The 22,527-nt window shown below is 37.2% G+C and overlaps 1 protein-coding gene across 2 annotated transcripts in view; it reads right to left on the minus strand.

Annotated features, from left to right (window-relative positions):
- LOC131039339 (uncharacterized) overlaps window positions 1–22,323 on the minus strand; it is a 100,062-nt gene extending 77,739 nt beyond the window's left edge. Inside the window, exons 1-7 of one of the 2 annotated variants that reach the window (XM_057972049.2) lie at window positions 22,035–22,323; window positions 20,747–20,816; window positions 3,113–3,279; window positions 2,839–2,941; window positions 2,636–2,752; window positions 2,056–2,226; window positions 1,629–1,752 (exon numbers count right to left, since the gene is read on the minus strand). In XM_057972049.2, coding sequence (XP_057828032.2) covers window positions 1,629–1,752; window positions 2,056–2,226; window positions 2,636–2,752; window positions 2,839–2,941; window positions 3,113–3,279; window positions 20,747–20,816; window positions 22,035–22,240 — 958 coding nt within the window. In that variant the 5' untranslated portion in view covers window positions 22,241–22,323. Of the gene's footprint in view, window positions 1–1,628; window positions 1,753–2,055; window positions 2,227–2,635; window positions 2,753–2,838; window positions 2,942–3,112; window positions 3,280–18,398; window positions 18,546–20,746; window positions 20,817–22,034 lie in introns of those variants that run through there. The other variant, XM_057972050.2, reaches the window with a different exon arrangement.
- Window positions 22,324–22,527: the final 204 nt, after the last annotated feature.

A 22,527-nucleotide genomic window follows, 5' to 3' on the forward strand; every position in this document is an offset into this window, starting at 1 on the left:
ACAAATCTTTGTGGTCCTACATTGAGTAAACCGCAAGCGAGGTTGGACATAGACATATTAGCCCAAAAAAACCCTATTGGATGGTGGACATGGCATGGGAGGGATACACCACAATTGAAATTGCTTGCCACTCGCCTACTTTCACAGGTTGCTAGTTCCTCTGCTGCAAAGAGGAATTGGTCCACATATGGCTTTATCCACTCTATCAAGAGGAATAGACTTACCTCTAGACGAGCAGAGAAGCTAGTGGTTGTGCATGGTGCTCTTCGACTTTAGGATTGTCAGACCCCAAAGTATTGACAAACTCGGACTTTAGAATGGGATATTGATCCCGAAGATGTGGTCCAGGTTGATGAGGAGGAGACACCACAGGGATTGGTTGGGATTCCACTGAATGAGGTAAGGTAGGATTTTTGCCCTCCCGGAAACTCATCCCGCCATCCTTTATCGTCCCTGTCCCGAAAACTCGGGGTAACGTAGGATTTTTCTAATTAAAATGACGTTATTGTGCAAAAAATAGTGCACAATTTTCATATAGTAAATACACATTAATTTCTAATTAAAAAACCCTTGTGTTTTTTGTGTAAAGAACATGTGATTTTTAGCAAATACGAACCCACGAATTTTAAAAAAATCCACCAAAAACCTCACAGATTTCAGGCAAAAAATCCCCACGAATTTTATTATAAAAATTCGTCAAAAACCTTTGTACAAAATCATATAGCATCCTTTGATAATTTCTCTTTGACAAACACAAACTCGCATTCACCAATCCCAAGGTTTTCAAAATCCAAGCTTTGATACCATATTATGAAAAGTGATGACACAAAGAATGTTTACTAATATATTTTATCTTAACAAAGTGTGGATGTCTCCTTAAATAAGAGTTACAAATGATTTATCTGATAAGGATAAGATTGATAACTAACAAAAGCAGATAAAAACTAAAATAATAGAGAATATACCTAAAGTCTATCCCAACAACTTATTTGACCATTATAACTAAATATTATTAAATATGTTCAAACTTGTAGACTTTGGGCATTTTGTTGTTTTACTATTTTTCATTTTTTATCATATTCACATTGACAATGAATTATGAAAGCAATCAAATATTAATTTGTTCGACTCCCATGTGAACTCTATCATTGAGTATTAAGGATTCTATAATGTATATGTCAAAACAATGAATGCCTTATCATTGTTATCAATGTTATCATATTAATATTTGGAATTTCCCTATATTTTTAAAATTTCTGTATTTTTTATATAGCGTTCCCCTTTGCCACCCCCTGCCATCCCCAAAAATGGCCTCAAAAAAATCCATCCTCAAAACACGTCCCCTCATCCCCTGCTGTTGCCCTTTCCGGGAACTTGGTGGAACATAGATTTTTAGCAATAAAAATATATTTTCAAGTCAGCAAAGGATTTATATGAGAAACAATAATTTAGTGAATTGAATATGTGTAAAGGGTAGAGTACTGAGCTTGTTCTAGTTCTAGAAAGTAAGAAGAAATTTGTAAACATGTTCATAGAAGGATCAATGATGACTGCATCCTAAATATAAAAAGCTTACTGTTTTTGTGAAGAACTGCCATACTAAAGGTTATCAGAAGCAACCAAAATACCTTGCATGAAAATAGGATTTTTCTCATCACTTGTGTCTCCAAGAAGAGATAGTGATTCTACTAGGCTTGAATTTGGGAGCTCAGCTGCTCGTTTCTGTCTGCTTATGGAACTTTTATCATTTGCCTTATTGCATGACAAGACCACAAGATGCAGTTAGCATTCAAATCAATCAGCACTTCCAAATTTGTGTAAAATATTCTGAACTAGGCATTTCTACTAAACACTCTACTAAGCCATTCTGGAAAGATGTGTTGAAATGTTAAGCTGTAACATACTATAATATGTCATAAAGCATGACTATTTCATGACATTTGTTCCTGAGTGAATTACAAATATCTTGTCTAAAATTTTGAAATTGACATCTTAAGAAACTAGTCACATGTTTCACAAAACTATTAATTGACACAAAATTTGAAACAATTATACCTGCCCGATCTTAAGGTGCAAATACATGTTTGCATGGAAGAATGGAATTGAGCCTACTTCCAGCACTGAAATTCGATTTTTTGATGCAGTTTCAACATTCAAGATTCTACGCTGTCTAACATCAATCAGATTATAGCTATGTCCGACTGAAATATTTGGCAAGTGAACACGCTGGTAAATGGAGAAAATGGAAATCAATCTAAATGAGTGCTCGTTATGAAATTCTACTGGATTGAATAGGAACTCACTAAGCAAGGAAAACAAGTATGACAAGTTAAACGTATGAATATTTCCATGAAGCAAACAATATTACTAAACCTGGACAACATTAACAGCAAATCAAACTAGGATTACATAGACCAAGTATCAGAGTTGTAAAATATTTATTTTGAATCAAACAAAAGTCATCAAAACTTATTCTGTTTAAAAAAGAGAAAATCAGGCATCGGTTTACGCAATGAAATGATTAATAAGATCCTAACCTGACAAAAAAGAACAGTTTATACACAAAACTATGTGAGACAATGTATAGAAAAGACAAAAGAGATATGCAAATTATATTCATTTTCTAGGCACATACTTTTAATGCATCTTCAATGCTGACCGCTTCAAGTAAATCACGAGAAATAAAATTTCTCCCAATGCCCCCAATTTCAACCTCCTCCTTAGTTGGAGGAACAGCATTCAATGTAAAAGCCTGCACATGAAGGTTTCAGTTTATGAAATCATTGTAATAATTTAAAAATTAAAGCTCGCGATACCTTCTCATATAAACAGACTTACCACCCCATGACTATTAAACCCAAACGCACAGCTAGGAAGCTCACCAGCATATGTGTATGCTGTGAATGAAGCTCCACTTTGAAGAGTTGCTTTTACCAAATACCTGAATTCTCAAAAAGAAAACTGTCACTATATTCGGTATGTATAGATATTAGAACCAATATTCAAGAGTAAAATATAGAAAAGGAATGTACAAATTAGTATAAAATAAACATGAATTCATTGAAGCTATTTGGGCAACTATAAAGGTATCAGTATGGGTGTGGTACATTACACATGACCTATCACAGATATGCTTGCATCCTCATTATGCACAACAAGTGCTGTGGAGCTATTAAGGACAAGATTGTCTGAGCACTCTTCAGCATTTGCCAATTCTGAAGCTGGTATCTTTTCTGGTAGAAAGGGGGCTATCTCCTTCCTGAAGTTTAGTAACAATACCTGCATTTGCAATTTAACAGCTTAATCAGATGCCCCTACATATATGTAAGTTTTGTATAGATCTCTCAGACTCTCTGTGAAGTTGGCTATTCATAGCTACATTTTTCTAACACATATGTCCGTGCACTCTCATTATCATTGATCAAATACTTATTATCTAGTATATTGAAGATTGTTTTACTAAATTGCTTGGACACAATTGGACAAGACTGTTGTTATTTACACAATAGCCTCCTCAATGAGAAACATGATGCTACAAAAACTAATTTGCATGTTACATATGATCTTTTCCACAAGAACTATTTTATGTGCTATTTTTTGTCGGCTAAATAATTGATCATTTATGTCAAATTTGGAGGCAGAACGCTCACACTGCAGCTTGAAGTTGGCAAGTTTAGATAAAACCGTTGCATTGATTGCATTACTGCAGTAACTAATGCACATTCTGAGCTTTTTGAGAAACATTCCAATCTGATCTCCTCGTTGAAATTTTAATTTACTAATGCATTACATTTCAGTCATAATAAAGGAACAATAAATGTGAGTTCTTAAGTGTACCATCTAGCATTAACTTAACAAAGAGTTATTTCCCCTAGAAAACATCTTCACAATACACAGAGTTATTTGCAAACATGATGAATTCTCATCAAACTCGTAAGTCTACTGTCTACAGGCCAAGTAACTTGTTACTGACTTGCGATTCATGCATTGCAGAAAAAATCACAAGCTACTCAGCAAGTATTGCCTCAAAAATCACTCTGTCTAAGTGAATTTCTCTACTAACTCAGCCAGTGTTAAAAAAGAGAATTTTATTTTTATTTCCTTCCTCAGCAATTGCAATCTCAGTGGATCGAATTGATTGTTGCCTGATTGGGGATGCAATTTGAAATATCTATCAGTGATTGGAGTGCAAATGGATAATTATTTGCTTTTCTTTCTATTCATTTTGTTCATCTTTTTCTAAATTTCAAATTCAAAAGGATGAAAACCCTGCTGTTACAATGGTGAATTTTTTTCAATGTCTAGAATGTACAGCATGCAATACAAGGCACAGGCAGAAACAACCCTGCATGGAAGCATGGCAAACAGGGTGTTATAAAAGGAATGCTGACCTGCAATTACTGCATGTTTGATATGAGAGAAGGTATCAATCGATTGAAATACCACCTTGCCTGACTTGCTCGCTGGGATGTTCAGTTGTGCAGTGGAGGAATTGAAAAGATAATTGAATGCCCTACTTTCTAATTATGACAAGAAGAAAATTGAAAGGAAGAGGACAAGAGAAGTGGTTGCAACAGTGATGAATTCCAGAGTCACCCTTGACTCATCTGGATATTCTCTTTTTGGTCCATAGGTTTGGCATTTCTCCACTCAAATTGAGAAGAATTCAACCCATGTAAACTACCCTCCTAATTTCTCCATTCCTCACAAGTCACAATGTTACAAGCATAGTTCCATGGAGTTTACTGATGGGGTGATAAGAGGACAGGTTTTGGGGATGGGGAGCCTAGAGTTTGGCAAATTAGTAAAATACTAAATACTAAAATACTTGGATACTGCTAAAATTTGAAGTGAATGTTCAACATTAACAATTTAACATTGAAATTTGAACAATGAAAATGTCAAATTCGAAATCTATATTATATTCAAGATTTCATAAAGATGATTACAATGAGTATAATGATGTCAAAATAACAAAATGTAGTGAAGTGAGGCCTCTAATCATCCCCAAACTCCTCATCACTAAAATTGCTAGAATCCACATGGTCAATCTATTCTAAACTAATATCAACCAGCCCCATCTTTGTAATTGTAGCATTCTCGTCAACCTGTGTTGGCTCCTCTGGCTCTACATCCCAAATTGTTGCTGGACTCTTTTTGTACAAATGTGTCTTGTAGTCAATGAGACACAAAGCACTATGTACAACCACAAGCTTCTCTGCTCTCCTAGAGGTAAGTCTATTCCTCTTAAGAGAGTAGATGGAGCTATAAGTAGGCCAATTCCTCTCAAAAGTTGAAGAACTAAAAACTTGAGATAGCAATCGAATGGCTAGAGTGGTAGTCAAAGAAACCGATCCATGGCAATTCCACCACAAAATTGGGTCCTCCTACACCATAGTTGTCATATCCATCTTGGCCGCCTCACAATAACCCCTAAGGGTGGCAAATTTTGTCCACTCAATACTAATGATGTTGGCCTCTACAGGATCACACATCATTTCAATGGCCCTAAAGAACCCTACCTTCACCTCAGAATCCTATATGTGTGTAACTCTACCAAGCCTATCCCTTTACCACTTGGGGTTCAATGCATAGGCAGCCATGTGCAAGGGAGTGTTGAGCTTCTCCCATCTCCGATGAATGATTGGCTGAATGCTCATTGTAGAATGCTAATGTGGGGTCCTCTCGCACAACAACACTCATTTCGTAAAGTATACTATCTGATGCAGGAGCATCCCCGGTTCTTAACAATCTTGCATCAACCAAAAATATTTCTTTTCGGTTTTGGCAGTTTCAGCATTTCACTTTGCATTTTCTTGCATTGGCTCACCGGATCTTGTGGAGTTGGATTTTGCTCGAGGACGTGATCATATTTCTTATGAGCATTTGAATCATTTTTCGGCAAGTTATCGATTCCGGATTCCGAGACATTTTTTGGCACCGGAACCGTTTGGACCTATTTGCATTAGGGAATCTACCGGATCCCTTCCGTAGCTTGCGGAGCCCTGTGTGTTGATTCCAATGTTCTTTGGCGTGTGGCCAACCTTCCCTTTGATCCACACTTCATCCTTTGGATTTTCTAGAGGAATCTCTTTGGCGGAGGCCGATCTATTGGTTTTATACGTTTGGTCTTGTTCTTCGGCATTTGATCCCTTTTTGGGCCGACCGGATCCTCTTAGATCATATAAATCATTGTAATTGAGCATTAGAAGTCGGTAAGAAGGAAATCAAATAGAATATAGTAGATAGATCTTAGGTTTGGAGGTCCGGGAGTGACCTGTCCTATAATTAAGCATGTTTGTAGCAGGCCAGTGAGCCAAATCTTGTAACCCGAATGTTACCGGTTATCTGTAATCAGTTTTCATGATCTAATATATTCAATTCTGCATTGCCTCCATCATAACCTCTTGTTTTCGTTGTGTTTACTCTTGCTGCCTGGTCCAGATTGATCTCTTTGAGGTCCCTCCTAACCAATGACTACACCACTATCAATGCACTCATACACCTTTCCAAGGTTAGGTGCATCAGGATCCCCATATCTATTGATCTAGGAAATTGGAGTAATGAGGGAGATTATATGTTTTGCATCACCCCAAAAAGCATCACTCTTCGCTACATCCTTCACCCTCCTTCCCTAATTTGTCTTGGACTTGGGTCACCAATTCCATTTTGCTATCATAACCATTAGTTGCAATGCCTCTTGCAACTCAAGAATTCTCTCCAAGAAAATGAAATAGGATGCATATCCAGCCTCAATAGGTTTCAAGAACTCCTTAAAAAAGCTCCTAAAGAGTGCAAGTGAAGTGTGATGGTTGGAGATAAACATTTGCACATCTCTAGCATCATTGACCATTGATTTGATCCATTCAATCTTTCCCATGTCCTTGAGTACATTATTCATAGCATTCACACAAGGAGTCCACCAAATATGTCTATAAGTTGCCTCAATCAATCTCGCTTCTGCTTTGCACATATGGGCCGCATTTGTCATTACTTGGACCACATTTTGTGGCCCAGCCTCCTCAATTGCATCCTTGAGGATTTGAAACTAAAAATCAACATCTTCACGATGCCCTAAACAATCAATTGCCTTAAGAAAATATGGGCCCTCTATACATGTAACCATGATATTGACGAGTAGACGATGTCTAATGTCAGTCCACCAATCCATACCATAGTGCATCCTATTGCCACCCAACATTCCTTCATTTTCTCCATTAACACATTTATCTTGCAATAGTTCTTATCCAAGATTGTAGTCCTCGATTTTGTCTCTCCAGGTGGCACATATGATGGTCCTCCCCTTGCTACCATCGCCATTGTCTCCCTATAATGAGGAGTGAGCCACATGGAATGGAATGCCATTGGTAAAGAATAATTTGCCAATGGCATCATCTATATCATCCTTCAATCGCACATAGAATAATTCAGCTTTTGGGTTAGCAGCTAAACTTGTCAACTTGCATTTCCCCCTAGCCTCTTTTGCATGGACCCTAAAGAAAAACCTGGCATATTTGTAACTTGCCTTTGTGTTGACGTGTATTTTGTACACAATCATACACAGAATAAAATACCAATAGGCATCTTATCCTCTCTTGAGAAAATAGTCTCTAACTGCTGAAGATTCGCGTAAAGGATCAGTTAGGAAGACTCCAAGGTTCTGTGATGTAGGGTCTCTACGTGTGGACAAGCTCCAGTGGTATGATGTGATTTGCTGGGATCACAAGGGGACTTACATGTGATGATTGAACTTCCGATCTGCTTTGCTGGACACAGGCTCTTACTAACTTAGATTTGAAAAAAAAATGAAAAAAGGATAAGGGCGAAGAGAGGATCTAATCCTAATACTAAGAATGTAGGAGCAATGACTTGATTTTTGATGAAACTCTAACTAGATCTTGTTTTGACATCAATGGAACATCTACACAAGACTAGTGCGATCTTCTAAGGGAAGCTTTATGATGTTCAAATCATCACCACAGGCATAGATACCATCCAAGTTGATGCATATCAATGAAGAAGCAACAAATTGAAATTGAGCTTAAGCTGAACGATTCCAGTTGACTACACAAGGCAAGTCTGCAATCAACAAACTGCTAGTAGTATGGATATACGAATTCCACCATTAATCAATCACATTTCCTCCATTCATCTAATCATCTACCATCTAGGATTGAAGACTCAACAAGAAACCATGCAAATTGCAAGAAACGACACACTTCACCATTACTTCAATGAAAATGGAGTTTGTTTACAATCAATGGCAACAATTTTTTGCCTTGTCCTCCTATTCTACTCTAATTACTATTCTATCAATTTCTAACTACTCTCTATCTACTAACTGCTTTCTATTACTTACAACTCTCTCTAATTATTACTAATTAGCCTTTACAAATGAAATGCCTGGGCTTATATAGTGCCCACAATACAATTTGATGGCTTAGATCAATTCAAGATCAATGGCCAAGATTCAACAATGAAAACCCTAATTAGGGTTTGTTACAACCATTACATAACATTTAATGCTTGACCAATGATAAAATTGTATTGCTTGGACACATGTCCTTTCTAGAAAAATCGACCAATGGATAGCCGGGGTAGGTACATCGGAGTTTGTGCCACCTTCCATGAGTTAAGTACATTGAATCTGGACATGCTGAGGTGGACCACACTGACTGGAGGAGTGATGACTGGGATGCCACCTCATCTGACACTTGTAGCTTGCTAGATATTCAATTTGATGTCGTTGAGAGGCTATCTTTAATTAACTCTTGTTCTAACTCCTTTTGTCCTTGATGTGCAAGACGATGATGTACCTCGCCTTGGAATGCTGGATTGAAAGAGGTTGCCCTTGATGACGTTAGTCCAAAGAAGGTCGTCCCGGCGAAGACCGTCCTTGATCCGGCTTGATTTTCCTTGATGAGATCTCCATTTGATGCCTACACAACATTTCAAAATTAGAAACATGATTTTGCAATATATAACATAGATTAAATTAATTTTAGGAAACCTCATAATAAATCCTTGAGTTATTATTTCCTAAAAAACAATTGGGCCAATACAATTCAAAATTCAAAATTCAAGCTTAAGGCAATGACGATCAAAATTCGAAATTAAAACAAGAGATCTTGCCATACCTTACTTGAGAGCTTAACTCTAACATGCAAAACAAAGAATTTGCCTAGGCAAAAATCAAAATTTGATGGCTTCAATGTGATCTTGAAGGATAATGAACGTCCTCTTTGTCAATTCGCTACCCTTGGGGATATCTTTGATGTGTTCTTCAATGTCCTTGGCAAGTTCGCCTAACTTGAAACTCGAACTCCTTTGATAATGCTTGCACCTTCCCTTTGAAATTCGCATATGAAAGAGGATGCTTGAATAATGATTTAAAAATGAAATAAACACCTCCTTTTATAAGCACTTTCCTCATGCATTACCTTAGGCCGACTTGGTGAAAACAAAGATAATTAAAAGCCATTTTTAATTAAAAAAAACCAAGGCCGACTTTCATAAAACAATGAAATACCAAGCGCTCCCTTTGATTTTTATTAAATTAATAATTAATTATTAAATGCCTTCATTTTTAAATTGTCAAATTCGATTTTTACAAAGGCAAAAATAATTAATAAATATCAAACGCAATATTTAAATGCTAATTAATTGAATCTTTTAATTTATCGAATTTTAGCATTTAAAATAGATTCAAAAATATTTGTTTGAGCGCCAAATTTTGAAGATGAAAGATACGTACCTCATCGCCCTGGTCCCTGACTGAGGGACAGGAGCGATCCATCAACTTTGTCTTGATCCTTGCATTTTTTACGTCCAAAAATCTTCATCTCCACGTTGAATTTGCCATTTTCGCTAGGATTTTCGAACTTGAGTGTCCTGCTTGTGTGAATGAGTGCTCTTTGATGTGACTTTTCGCACTCTCTATCAGGATAATTTTTATGGAATATAACATTTAAGTTATATTCCATATATACTTTCAGGATGTTTGAGAGTGGTTTCAGACCTCCAGGAGTTATATTGCAAAATCTAGTTTTTGGAGGTTTTTTCAGTTTCAGACTTAGCCAAATTTCAGGATCAGGACCTCACTCAAGCCGGACTTGCTTATCCATGTGATCCCCTGGGCGACGTTCAAAATGCAAAGGCTAGCTAACAAAACCCTAAAAAACCTAAAGAACAAACCCTAAAAAGCAAAAAACATGGGTCCCCATTTGCAATGGGGCGATGTGTGAAAACGTCACAACACTTTGCAAAGTAGAAGTAGAACTGTGTAGCTGGCCCCGATGACCCTATGGAATCTAAGACAAAGAAGCGAATAAAGGTGCAGATGGATTGTCTTCACTGACACCCCATAGCTTATATATTTCAGGTTTGTTAGTCTCCCCAAAAATGTACATGCTTCCACACATTTTCCTCAGATATGAAGGAGGTGGGCATTAACTTTGGTCATGTTGCTGAAAAATTCAAGGGCACAAAAGTGGCAATTCCACAAACTTGTGCTCCCAAATGGCCTAATAAGCATGCTCACTAATTTTGTTGTGAGCTATTCTAAAGGAGACTTACCATCAAAAGGACCCTTAGCATACTCTACCAATAATGTGGATGGGGCAATTAATAGTACTTGCAATTGCTCTCGCCATGGAACTAGTGGTTTGGATTTCATCCTCACTCTCACCCCTCTCAATCTCAGCCTCAAGTGCATTATCGAGTTTAATACTTTCACTATTAACCTCAACCTCATCCTTACTCATGTCATGAGAACTCATTGTGAAACTGCAATAAACAAATATAAAATTCCAAAGTTTCATTTGAAAATTCAAAACTGTAATTCTTATACATCTTTTTATAACTACTTTTTCAAGTACTATATGTATATCATGCCACCCTACCACCATCCTCTACTATCCCCAAACTTAGGCCTTTGGTCCCCTCATCCCTGAAACCATTTCCCCGACACCCGTCAAGAAACTCTATGGAACTATGATAATTCCTAAGTTGTTGAATTGGGTACGAGGATGGTTATGAAACACCAGTACAGCAAAAAAAAAAATTGGGGGTTGGGTGCGTTCTTGTGTGTGTGTGTGTGTGTGTGTGTGTGTGTGTGTATATGTATATATATGTGTGTATATATATTTGTGTATATATATATTTATATATATATATGTGTGTGTGTATGTGTATATATGCATATATATATATATATACATACATACATATATATATACATGCATATATATATACACATATATATACATGCATATATATATACATACATATATATATGTATATACATACGTATGTATATATATATACACACATGTATACATATGTATATGTGTATATGTATGTATGTATGTATGTATGTATGTATATGTATGTATGTATCTACATACATATATAAAATGTATCTACATACATATATACATATATGTGTGTGTGTGTATACATACTGTTGTCATTTTATGACACCTTGGTCCATCAGTGAGAACCGATCAAAGATATGTTCCATGGACCAGCGCTGCCCCAGTTTGATCCAAGAGAAGACGATGGAATCATGAGGTTTGAAGTGTTGCCTTGTCGGAAGTTCCTAGGCCCTCTTTCTCCCTTCTCCGAAACCCCGAGGTCCTGAAGTTCCCTTCCTTCCCTTAGCTTTTTTTTTCAGTTTCTCTGGAACTCCAAAACCCCGAGGTTCCGAAGTTCTTCTCCCTTCCCCTTCCTTTCGTTCTTCGAAACTCCGGAACCCCGAGGTTCCAAAGTTCCTTCCCTAGCTTAGCCCCTCCTCTCCTTAGTATTTCTCCCTCCTCCTCCAGAACTTCGGAACCCTGAGGTTCCGGAGTTCCTTGTCCTTATTTTCTCCTTCTGTCTCCGAAACTCCGAAACCCCGAGGTTCTGAAGTTATTTCCCTTGTTTTCCTTCCTTTCCTCGGAACTCCGGAACCTCGAGGTTCCGAAGTTCCTTTCCTCTCCGTATCCTTTCTTCTATCCTTGCCTGGAACTTCGAAACCCCGAGGTTCCGAAGTTCCTTTCCCTTGCCCTTTTTTTCCTTTCTCGGAACTCCGGAACCCCGAGGTTTTGAAGTTCCCCTTCTCTCTTTAGCCCTTTCCCTTTCTTTTCCCGGAACTCCGAAACCCCGAGGTTTCAAGGTCCCTTTGCCTTTCCTTTTCTGCTTCTCTCCGGAACTCCGGAACCCCGAGGTTCCGAAGTTCCTTTCCTTAGTAGGCTTTCTATTCCCCGAACTTCCAGCTTGCGACATTTCAGACGGCGTGATCAACACTCAAGGCCCTAAATGCTCTACCAACTATTACGACCTGTTTACCTTCTTTTCATGAGCTACTGGGGCGCATTTATTGAGGTTTGCAGGCCTGTCTGGGAATATTCTAGGGGTCATATATGCGGATTTGAGAGCTTTTTATGACAAGGTATGGGCTGGTTTGACTTTTGGCTTAGGCCCATTCCCTTCTAGACATGTTTTGACCCCTAAAAGTAGGGTTTTTGGGGAAATTCGACCAGGATGGTTGGGGTTTCCCACTTGGATGCAACTATTTAGAAAAGTATATAAAGGTTGTTATGCCTCATTGTAAAGGGTTCTCTCTCTGCTGGCTTGAGCTATTCTATGCTCTCCCACTTCTCTTGTATTTATCTTGCATTTATGCAACTGTAAGTTTGGCCATTGGCCTTATAATTAATTGAAATCACTATTCTTGCCTTCTTTCAACTTATGCACGATGTGTATGTTTACTTACCTTCATCATAAGTGTATGTTTTGTGGCTCTTCTCTCCATATATATTGTGTTAACTTGTTTTTCTGAGTGTGACTTGTGGGAAACCTTCTCCCCTCTTGGCATTCAGTGAATTCTAACCTCCATACATGTATTGGGGTCACTCATACAACTGAAGTTTGTGCATCTCCTGGGTATTTTAGTTGATTCTTTGTGTCATTTTCGGTAGGGAGAGAAACAATCTCTTCTTGGTGCATCACCTCCTTTTATTTCAAGCATTTCTCTCTTCCCTTTACCTCTACAAGTTGTTAGGATAGGCTTAGGAGTAAGTTTTGAAGTGTTGAGTTGGTTCAACACCTACACCTAGATTGAGAAGGAAGTCGGCCTTCTCCGAAGATTCAACCCCCTTGCGCAAGGTCCCACACTTCAAGGTTGTTTCCATGTTTCACGAGGTTGCTGAGTTGATAGCTCAGCAAGGGTACAAGCTTTTGTGATAATGCATACATACATACATACATAGAGATTTATATATATATATATATACATATATGTATATATGTATATATACATATATGTATATATGTATATATATATATATATCTATACATACATATCTATACATACATATCTATGTATATATATGCTCCTAAAAAAAGAATTAAGTTTAGAATGTCATATATCAATACATATGCTAAACAAAATGTCATTACAAATGATAGCCAATAACAGTTAGAATATCATAACAGTAAGAATATAGAAATAGTTAAAATATACCATATACCATTAATAGTTAGAATATCACTAGCCATGTACCCTATTCAGTTTTCAATATCAAAAAGATCAAACTAGAATCTCATATGGATAAGTTCTAAGTTCACTAATCAACACCATACGGGTCATCATCAATATCAAGTTTGTCATCAACATTAATACTAGATGATGGAAGCCCAATGCCACTTGCACTAGAAATATGTTGGCTACACGACTCCTCAACAATTGAAGATTGTGCATCAATAGAAAGATCCAAGTCAGTACGCTCTGGTTTTACATCCCACAACTTCATTGCCCCTTGCTTGTACTCATTATTTTTGTAAGAGGGCACAAGTTGGAATGCATGTAGACAAGATCCTCTTCTTTGCTTGATGCCAATCGATTGCGCTTACTGAATGGATGAAGGAGTATGTATTCCAATTCCGTTCAACTGAAGAAGAACTACCAACCTATAGAAGAAAAGGGAGCTCTCATTAGAGTCTTTAAATTAACAATTCTATTAATCAAATTTAGAGAGTGGTTAAATTTTCATAAACTTACTTGGGATAAAACTTTGATCGCAAGAACTTGGAGGTGTGGTGATTTGTAGCCATTGAGCTACCACCAAGAGCGAGCATCTTTCTTATACTTGTCACGAAGAGCAGTAAGACTATGACCAATGGAGGCTGCAAAATCAGCAAATTAACTTGCAACTGCATCTTCCATTTTAACATCAAGGGAGAGTTTAGTAAGAGATTTCCTAAACACTTCACTAACTTCTGTATCACAATATGGAGGCACCCTTGTTGGCATAGCAAGGATCTCTTCACTATAATGTTTGGGAGTCAATGAGAAGGCAAGAAGATAGAGTGGGGTGGTTGTTTTGTTCCATCGCTCAACACAAATTGACTGCACCCCTTTGAAGAAGATTTCTTCAAGGTCTTACTCTTTTGGATATATGATGACTTTTATTTTTCATTGAGTCTATCTCATCATAAACCTCCCCCAAGCATGGCTTATCCATGTCAGTATAGCTGATCAAACCCAGGATGGGCTCGGTGAAACTAAGAAGATATTTTGCACGATCCCACCAAGTGTCATCTAGAATCTTTTGCTTCACATTTGCTGCCTTCTCAGTATTGGATTGCCTCCATGTATTCCATGCTTGGTTGATGACCATACCAGAAAGTACCTCTCGAACCTTCACAAGTCGTCTTAAGACGATTGTGTTGGATGCAAATCTAGTCTTAGCAACCTATTTGAAAATGAAAAATTAAGCAATTAAAAATAAAGAAGACTATATATATATAATTTGGTACGCACCTTTTCATAACTTGGGCTCTTATACCCCTCTGGAGCTTCATTTATTTTTCTTATCATGTCATGCCAATAGGGGGATTGAACCACATTGAATGATAAACTGTTTGCATAGAGGCATCTAGCAATTGATTGGTCAACAATATCTCTAGCATCATTCGTAAATGCCCTCTCCAATGGTCCCTTTTCTCTCTTTGGAATACTAGCCGCATCTTTATTTCTTCCCAAAAATGGGTAGCTTTCTACTACGATATTAGGAGCATCACTATCTATATGAGATGATGAAGTATGTGGCCTACATGAGCCCTTTCCTATGTTCAAGGGATGCCCCAATCTACTTTCAACCCTTGCATATGCTTCCTATTGCTCCTTATTATATTCTACTACTTTAAAAGCTGATATAGGTGAAAGATCCCTGATGGATCCCCTTGCTGATTTGCTGTAGTTTTTAAATTAATAAACTATATTTTCCTATGTTTCCTTTGATGGTTTTAGAGAATAGACAGAAGTTGCAGAAAGTTTGTTTATTTTTGTGTTTTTGATAGTTTTTCAGCAAGTAATAATTGAAGAACAAGTACATGAAAAGAGTACTGGAAATAAATGTCCATACACAGTCAAATCAGAATCGTACCAAGCAGATTTCTGATTATTCAAATCAAATAATTATCCAGATAGTGATTCCAAACAATTCCAAGAAGATTACAATAAGCAATGAGTCCAACCTGAATGAAGAGTGAATACTGAAATCAAGAAGGAGGCTGCGGCAAACATCCAAAGCTCTTACATAGCTCCACGTGGGAAGAGAAATGGCTGCAAAGTACAACCGTACAGCTATTAGGTGATGCCAAGCTGGAAACCCCAATCTCCATGCTGAATCCTAACTCTATCCACTGAATCCTCCAGAAAAGATGTCATACCAACTCTAAGGCACTGAAAACTGAATGCAAGAACCAAATAACCACTGTGCTAGGGGCTACGTCCCAGACAGGCAAGACCCTGGGGTTTTCGTCCCAGATGCTGAATCGCTCTCCAGAGCAAATTCTCCGAATCAAAGATGAAAATGTGTAAAAGATGATTGATAATTAGGTTACCATCTCCTTATAACTCCTTCCCTCTAGCTCGAACCCTAAAAGTGTATGAAAAGTGCGCTTAGGCTTATAAAGTCTTATTTCTCATTTTTTAGTCGCCAAGTATAGAGAAAACGCCATTTTTTTAATATAAAAGAATTCCGTTCATCAAAAGGGTCCCTGACAAATGGGAAACATTTAGAAAAGTTCAAGACCTTTCCAAGGAGCTATAACACATGGGCATATGCATCCAGATGAAGCCAAAAACCCCTTATTACTCCAAAATGGCTATAAACATAGCCTTATTTAATTAATTAAACGCTAACTTAGGAAATATTTAAATATATTAAAAATATAACCCAAATAGCTACAGAAGGCTCAAATGACTCCAAAAGCCTGAAATGGAACCTGCCACCTGTCTGTGACTGAAGTCGGAAATCATGGATCCACTGGCAGTCTTATCCCTAAAATCTAGGGATGCTCCTAGAAACTAGGAAACACACCCAAATCTCCTGAAACTGAAACCATGGTATGGTCCAGTGGAACCTCAAATATGGAAACTGCCACAACCTCCTAAAAAGTAGGGAAACTCCCTAAAAAGTACGGAATCTCCCTAAAAAGTAGGAAGCTCTCTCCAAACACCTATAACTGCTCAAAAGGATCTTGCTCTACTCCTTGGTCCCCCAGGTGGTCATTCAGTCAACTGCCAGTTCTCCCTAAAAAATAGGAGACCTCGTCTGAAGGTCCGAAATGGCTCACAGAACCCCTGCAAAGCTCCATGACCCTCAGAATGAGTCCCCTAACCATGTCATTGACCTACGGGAACTCGAATGTTAGGTCAACCCCTACTCATCTCATCACTATCTATATGAGATGATGAAGTATGTGGCCTACGTGAGCCCTTTCCTATGTTCAAGGGATGCCCCAATCTACTTTCAACCCTTGCATATGCTTCCTCTTGCTCCTTATTATATTCTACTACTTTAAAAGCTGGTATAGGTGCATCTTGTTTTCCTAGACATGCTTTGATTCCCTTTCCAGGAATTCCACACAAATGTCCCTTCACCCAACTATAGGAACTTGTATACCTCGTACCACACCCAAGACACATCCAAATACATGTCCCCCCACCTGGAACATGCTCTAATATTTGTACATACCTCCATAACGGTGAAGTCGGGTCAGCGGTGAACAAAGAAGTGTCAATAGAATTAGATACCATAGTAAATTTATATAAGACCCTGCAATTTGTACAAGAAGCTTGGGAAACAAATTAATTAATTAAATTTAAATAATTCACATAAAATCTAACAAAAAACTTCATATATTTACTCTTGATAGTTCAATATATTAATATAATTATAAGCATTTAAAAACTATAGATTTCACTTTCGGCTACGGCCCATTATCTATCAAAAAAAAACTATAGATTTCAATATTAAACAAATATTATAGATTAATATATTAATATAATTATAACATAAATATTTTAAAAATTATCTATATTGTTATTTTTATATAAATTATTTCAATATCAAACAAAATACAACCTACACCTACTATTAAATAAAATTCACCCCTATATTAAACAAAACTATTGAACAAAACACAACCTATATTATAAAACAAAATTCATTGCCTATATTAAAAAAAAAAATTGCAGGTGATTAAAGTTATTTCAATAGTTGAACAAAAAAAAATTGGCTTGATACCTAGTCCCATCTCTACTCGCATTTGTGGTTGCATCCCTAGCTCGCGTCTATGCCTCTCTGGCTCGCATGCTTGCTCACATTGTCTCTAGTGCAGAATTTATAATGAGAGGCTTCCTCTCAAGGATTTGTTGCTAATTTTTGCCAAGGATTTATTGTTAATTTTTAACCATTTAAAACAAGCAAGTTGAAGTAAATTTGTTTTTTGCTAGTTTTTTAATCATGTCAGCTTGGAAACGGCCTGGAATCTCAACGTTGATGCAGTTGCGGGTTCGTTTCGAGGGCTTGCTTGACACCATCAACGGTTTGTGCCCAAATCTGATTCCGGGACGTTTCGTACCCGAAATTGATAGGGAAAGGTCACGATTCAGCAACTTAGGATAACTCTAAAATTAAAATTCAAACTATGCATGCAAGATGCAACAACATAATCGCAAGATGCAACAACATAATCCAAAGGATTAAGACAAAGATTTTCTTTTTGTTTTTCTTACTTCAGATTGCACAAAGCACAGAAGCAGGGGATACACAAAACAGTTCATTATTCTTATCTTTTCAACCAATGGTTCACTTTTGTATTTCTTACTTCGAGTCGCATGAAATGCAGATGTAAAGGATGCACAAAAATTTCAGCCTAGTTTGACAAACTTGAAAATAAAATTTAAATTACAATTTTGAATCTTGATGACAATATGAATAATGAACAATGAACATTGCAATGAATCTATGAATATGCATTTGCAGCCATGTCTATGAAATTATGATTAAAATTAAATTTTGAAAATGAACTAATTTAAAAAAACAAAAAAATTCACACAATCCTACCTTATGCTTGGAAAATCCCCTAAACTTGGTGTAGAATCCCTCTCCTTCCTCTTCTTCTTGCTCCTTCTCACCCCTATTGCACATGCACCACTTCAATCACACTCCTTCACTCACTCTTTTGCTCCTCTTCAACCTAGCTGTTGAAATGAGTTTGTGAATAAAATTGAGGGATTTGGAGTATTAAATAGAGTTTAGGAAGCATTAGTGGGGCCCATTGGCCATTAGAATTTGGCCCTGGGCAATTTGGTTTTTATTTTTTTCCATGGTGTTCTTTTGGGCATCCCCAAGACGGTCAAGGGATGCTTGGACATCCCTGGGACGGCCAGGCATCTCCGCCGTCTCGGCGGTGCCCCATGAAAACCGACAGAGGTGGCGGGACATCCCCCCAGTGTCCACACGTCTCGGAGATGTCCCTGTTGCCAAAACGCCATGATTTTGGGGAGGGGGACTGTCGTCGTGGAACAATAGATGTAAAGTAAGAAGCATGCTTCAAAAAATAAAGGAAAAAAAGTCCATAACACAATATTAGAATCAAAATAAGTTTAAATAGGGCTGCCATTCATTTATGAGAATCATTACCATGAACTTGAACTACACGTCTTTGTATTCAGACTGACTGGTTCCTGCCACTCATTTATGAGAATCATTACCATGAACTTGAACTACACATCTTTATATTCAGACTGACTGGTTCGTGGCATGCACCTACAAAAGAAAATAATAAAAGCCGCCCCATATGCCATAATGGGGGGGGGGCATGAAAAACAAGATATAGTTGCACTCCAGAACATGTTCCTCTTCATTTTGATGCTGCCTCTGGTCGTAGTAATGGATACTTGTGTGGACTAATGAGTGAAGGCCAGCAAATGGCTTTTCAAGGGAATATTTCAAAGTTAAGGTTAAAAAAAGTTTCAAAACAAGGTCCAGGTTCGTCCTGTATTCAGTTTAGTAACTTTTGGGGAATGAATTCATGGATGCAGAGCATTGCTATCGCGTTAACTCTGCTATTGCCTCCATGTTCATGGCTGTCACACTATATTTGGGTGAAGACCCTGATGCGGTTCATACCATGGCAAAGGCTCTAGTAAAGAAGAATTTTCTGGGTTATTGTCTGTGGCAGCTCGAGGTTGGGCATTCCAATCGTGGGTGGTGCTCCCTCACTCTCTAGTTCATCCACCGTGCCTTGGAAGCCTTTCATCTCCATGGATTTTCCTGCTTGTGAGGTTCATCAGAAGCACAAGCCCAAGTGGATATGGATTATCTCAAGCAGGCTACCAGAATAACAGAGGAACCAGGGATTGAGTGGATGATGTTACTGTTAATTGAAAGCTCCAAATATGAAGAAAACCACTGGTACTGTTTACTATAGATAGCAGCATTATTGTTTATAGATAGTAGTATGCAGTGCAATGAAAGCCTATAAATCTCCACGGCTATAATTCATATAGATGATGGTTGTCTGTACAAATCTAGGCAGTTTTTTGTATTGGGGTGTTTTGTTGTTTACCTCTTAGCTGTCACTGTTCTGGTATTTTGTCACAAACCAGGCAAAACTATGTATTTTTTAAATTGAATATTTTGATACAATAGTGCAGTTCCCCTGGCTCTATTTATCTACTAGAAAGAAAAGCTTAACTGGATTCAAAGATGCTGCAAAGTGAAAATAAAGTTATTTCTTGTGGACATCTTCCTCAAGAATTAGATAGCACTCGGTACATGTGACACTAATACTTATCTATCTAATAAAAGAGCGCTATTCCTCCAATAAAAAAAATGCTATATAATAAAGAAACCCAAGAGATGACATGATGATGAAGCATAGTTTGATGGTTATATAATATATTGCAGACTATATGCAGAGCCACATAAATATCTATAGGTTCCTTGCTTTCAGAAGTTCCTCCTTAAATCCGGAATTAAATTGTTCTCTGCATGCAACTCTCTACACAACTTTGATACTGCCAGAAGTACTTTCATTTTTCACAATTTGATATGATGAAGAGTTCAATCTTAGATGAGAAAATAATCAACATAAAGCTATTATAATGCCTGCTTCATCCCATTCTGAAGTTCTAATTTTTTGTGTAAAATTATTTCTTATCCATCCAGAAAGTATGCAAGAGCATTAAACACTAATTCAAAAGTCTGAAGAAGAAAATATAGTTTCAATTATGCTCTCATGTGTTCAGTGGTGAGCTTGTTTGAAGTAAGCATTGTCCGCAGTATTTACCAAGACAATCTTTACAGGAGCATACATAAAATGGACTTATTTTTCCTATGAGAGCAGAAATCATGCATGATGTGTAGTCAGAAATAATAAGAGTTCAATGGATACAGATAAAACATACTTGGAGAAATGGCACACCACTGCCTTCTGCGGTCCCACGCAATTCATTCCAGTATCTTGGATATTTGTTCCTGGAAGAATATCCATAAGGAATTTTATCCAAATACTCTATAAACATGCATAAAAATGAAAATGATCATTGAAGCATTTTGGTATAATTAACCCTGTCAATGCTGCACAGCAAACATAGAGGCTATAAAAGGTATTCTTGAATATATCGATGTTCAGTGAAGAAAAATTTGAGATAGATGACAGGCATACTATCGGTATAACAAGCACATTTTTTTCAAATTATGAGACTCAGGTATCACTAGCTAAACCACACATATTAGAAGATTTGTATTCAGAGCTTTGCTGCAAAGAAATTCTCCAGCAGCAGATGAACACAGGTCAAGGCAATCAGGGTGGCAAGAGTATTCCAGCCAATCCCATGATGAGTCACATCAACCCAGTGAACAGAAAAATCAAACTCGTCTTACCTTAGCATAGTAGCATACCCAGAAAGTTGGTTTTCCCTACCTGAATGGGTGTCCATACAGGTCCACAGCCTACCACCGATGTGTGTCTAATTTTAAATTGTATGGTCAAGCCTGAGAGTGGATGTGCTTCGATCTATATGATTCAAATACATTCATAGACATCACGAAAAGTGCCTATCATTTCAAGAGGGTGTTCCCCAATTTATTGGGTGTTCTTAATGAACCAGACTTCAGGTGCATATGTTGCCGTGTATGCAGTTTTAAATCGAAAAGCAACAACTGTCAGCGAATTTCCATAGATTCATGTGGTTTACAAACATTCAAAAATAACCACAAATTTATCTGTAGTTTGGAGTCAGCAGGCAAAAACTACTGAAATGCGGCAAACTTTTTCAGGTTGGCCGGCAGTATCCTCCTATTAAACAAAAGCAGAAACATTAAGTCCCCGAGATAAACAAGAACCATTCCTTGTCAACGGTTAATAATCCTGGCTTCTATGGGCAGCAATATACTTCGGATAAGCTGGTTTTATTCCAACTTTGTTCATCATTATTAAAATTTGAGGAAAGCCATAACTATCATTATTCGTTAAAACATTTCAAACAGCTGCAGAACATCTAGTGCTTGTTATAAAGGCTAAAAATCACTTCTTCTATCTCTAAAAACCATTTCTGAATAAGTTAATTAAATCCAACCATAAAACTAAAAACACGTAAATAAAGTCTTCATTTGAACGCAACAGCATGCTGGATGATGAATTGAGTACAATAATACCATCATCACAAAAGGAGAGACTTCAAGCAAACTTACCTATTATTAGTTGAAAGGGATTCAATAAGAGAATGCCCGTCAGCAGATTTGGCAAAAGGGAGCATCTCTTCTTGCAAAGCCTTATCCTTAGAAACTCTGCTCTCTATCAAATGAGCAAATCTTTGTCCAATTACAAAACCCATTTGATAAGAATCGCAGGGTCCTATATCTATAAATGGCAGCCATTCTCCATTGCCCTCCTCCATTGCTCAAGCAGTAGACTGGTAAGCAGAAATTTGGAAGCAGCATGGAGCTTTGCCTGATTTACTGTAACATAATGCCTATTTCATGAATCATCTTTTAAAGTAGATATTTTTTCAACGAACGAAAGATATGGTGGGACATATTTTTGTGATTACAGTAATGGTATTTTAATAATTTTTTAATTTAAATTTTAAAAAAAGTATTGTGTATAAGTAGTTTATTAAAATAAATTAATTGTATATTAAAAATAGAAATAGGATTGAATTAGGTGTTTTTTTTATTTAAAATT

The sequence above is a fragment of the Cryptomeria japonica genome, chromosome 9 (assembly GCF_030272615.1).
Source record: "Cryptomeria japonica chromosome 9, Sugi_1.0, whole genome shotgun sequence".
Lineage (NCBI taxonomy): Eukaryota > Viridiplantae > Streptophyta > Pinopsida > Cupressales > Cupressaceae > Cryptomeria > Cryptomeria japonica.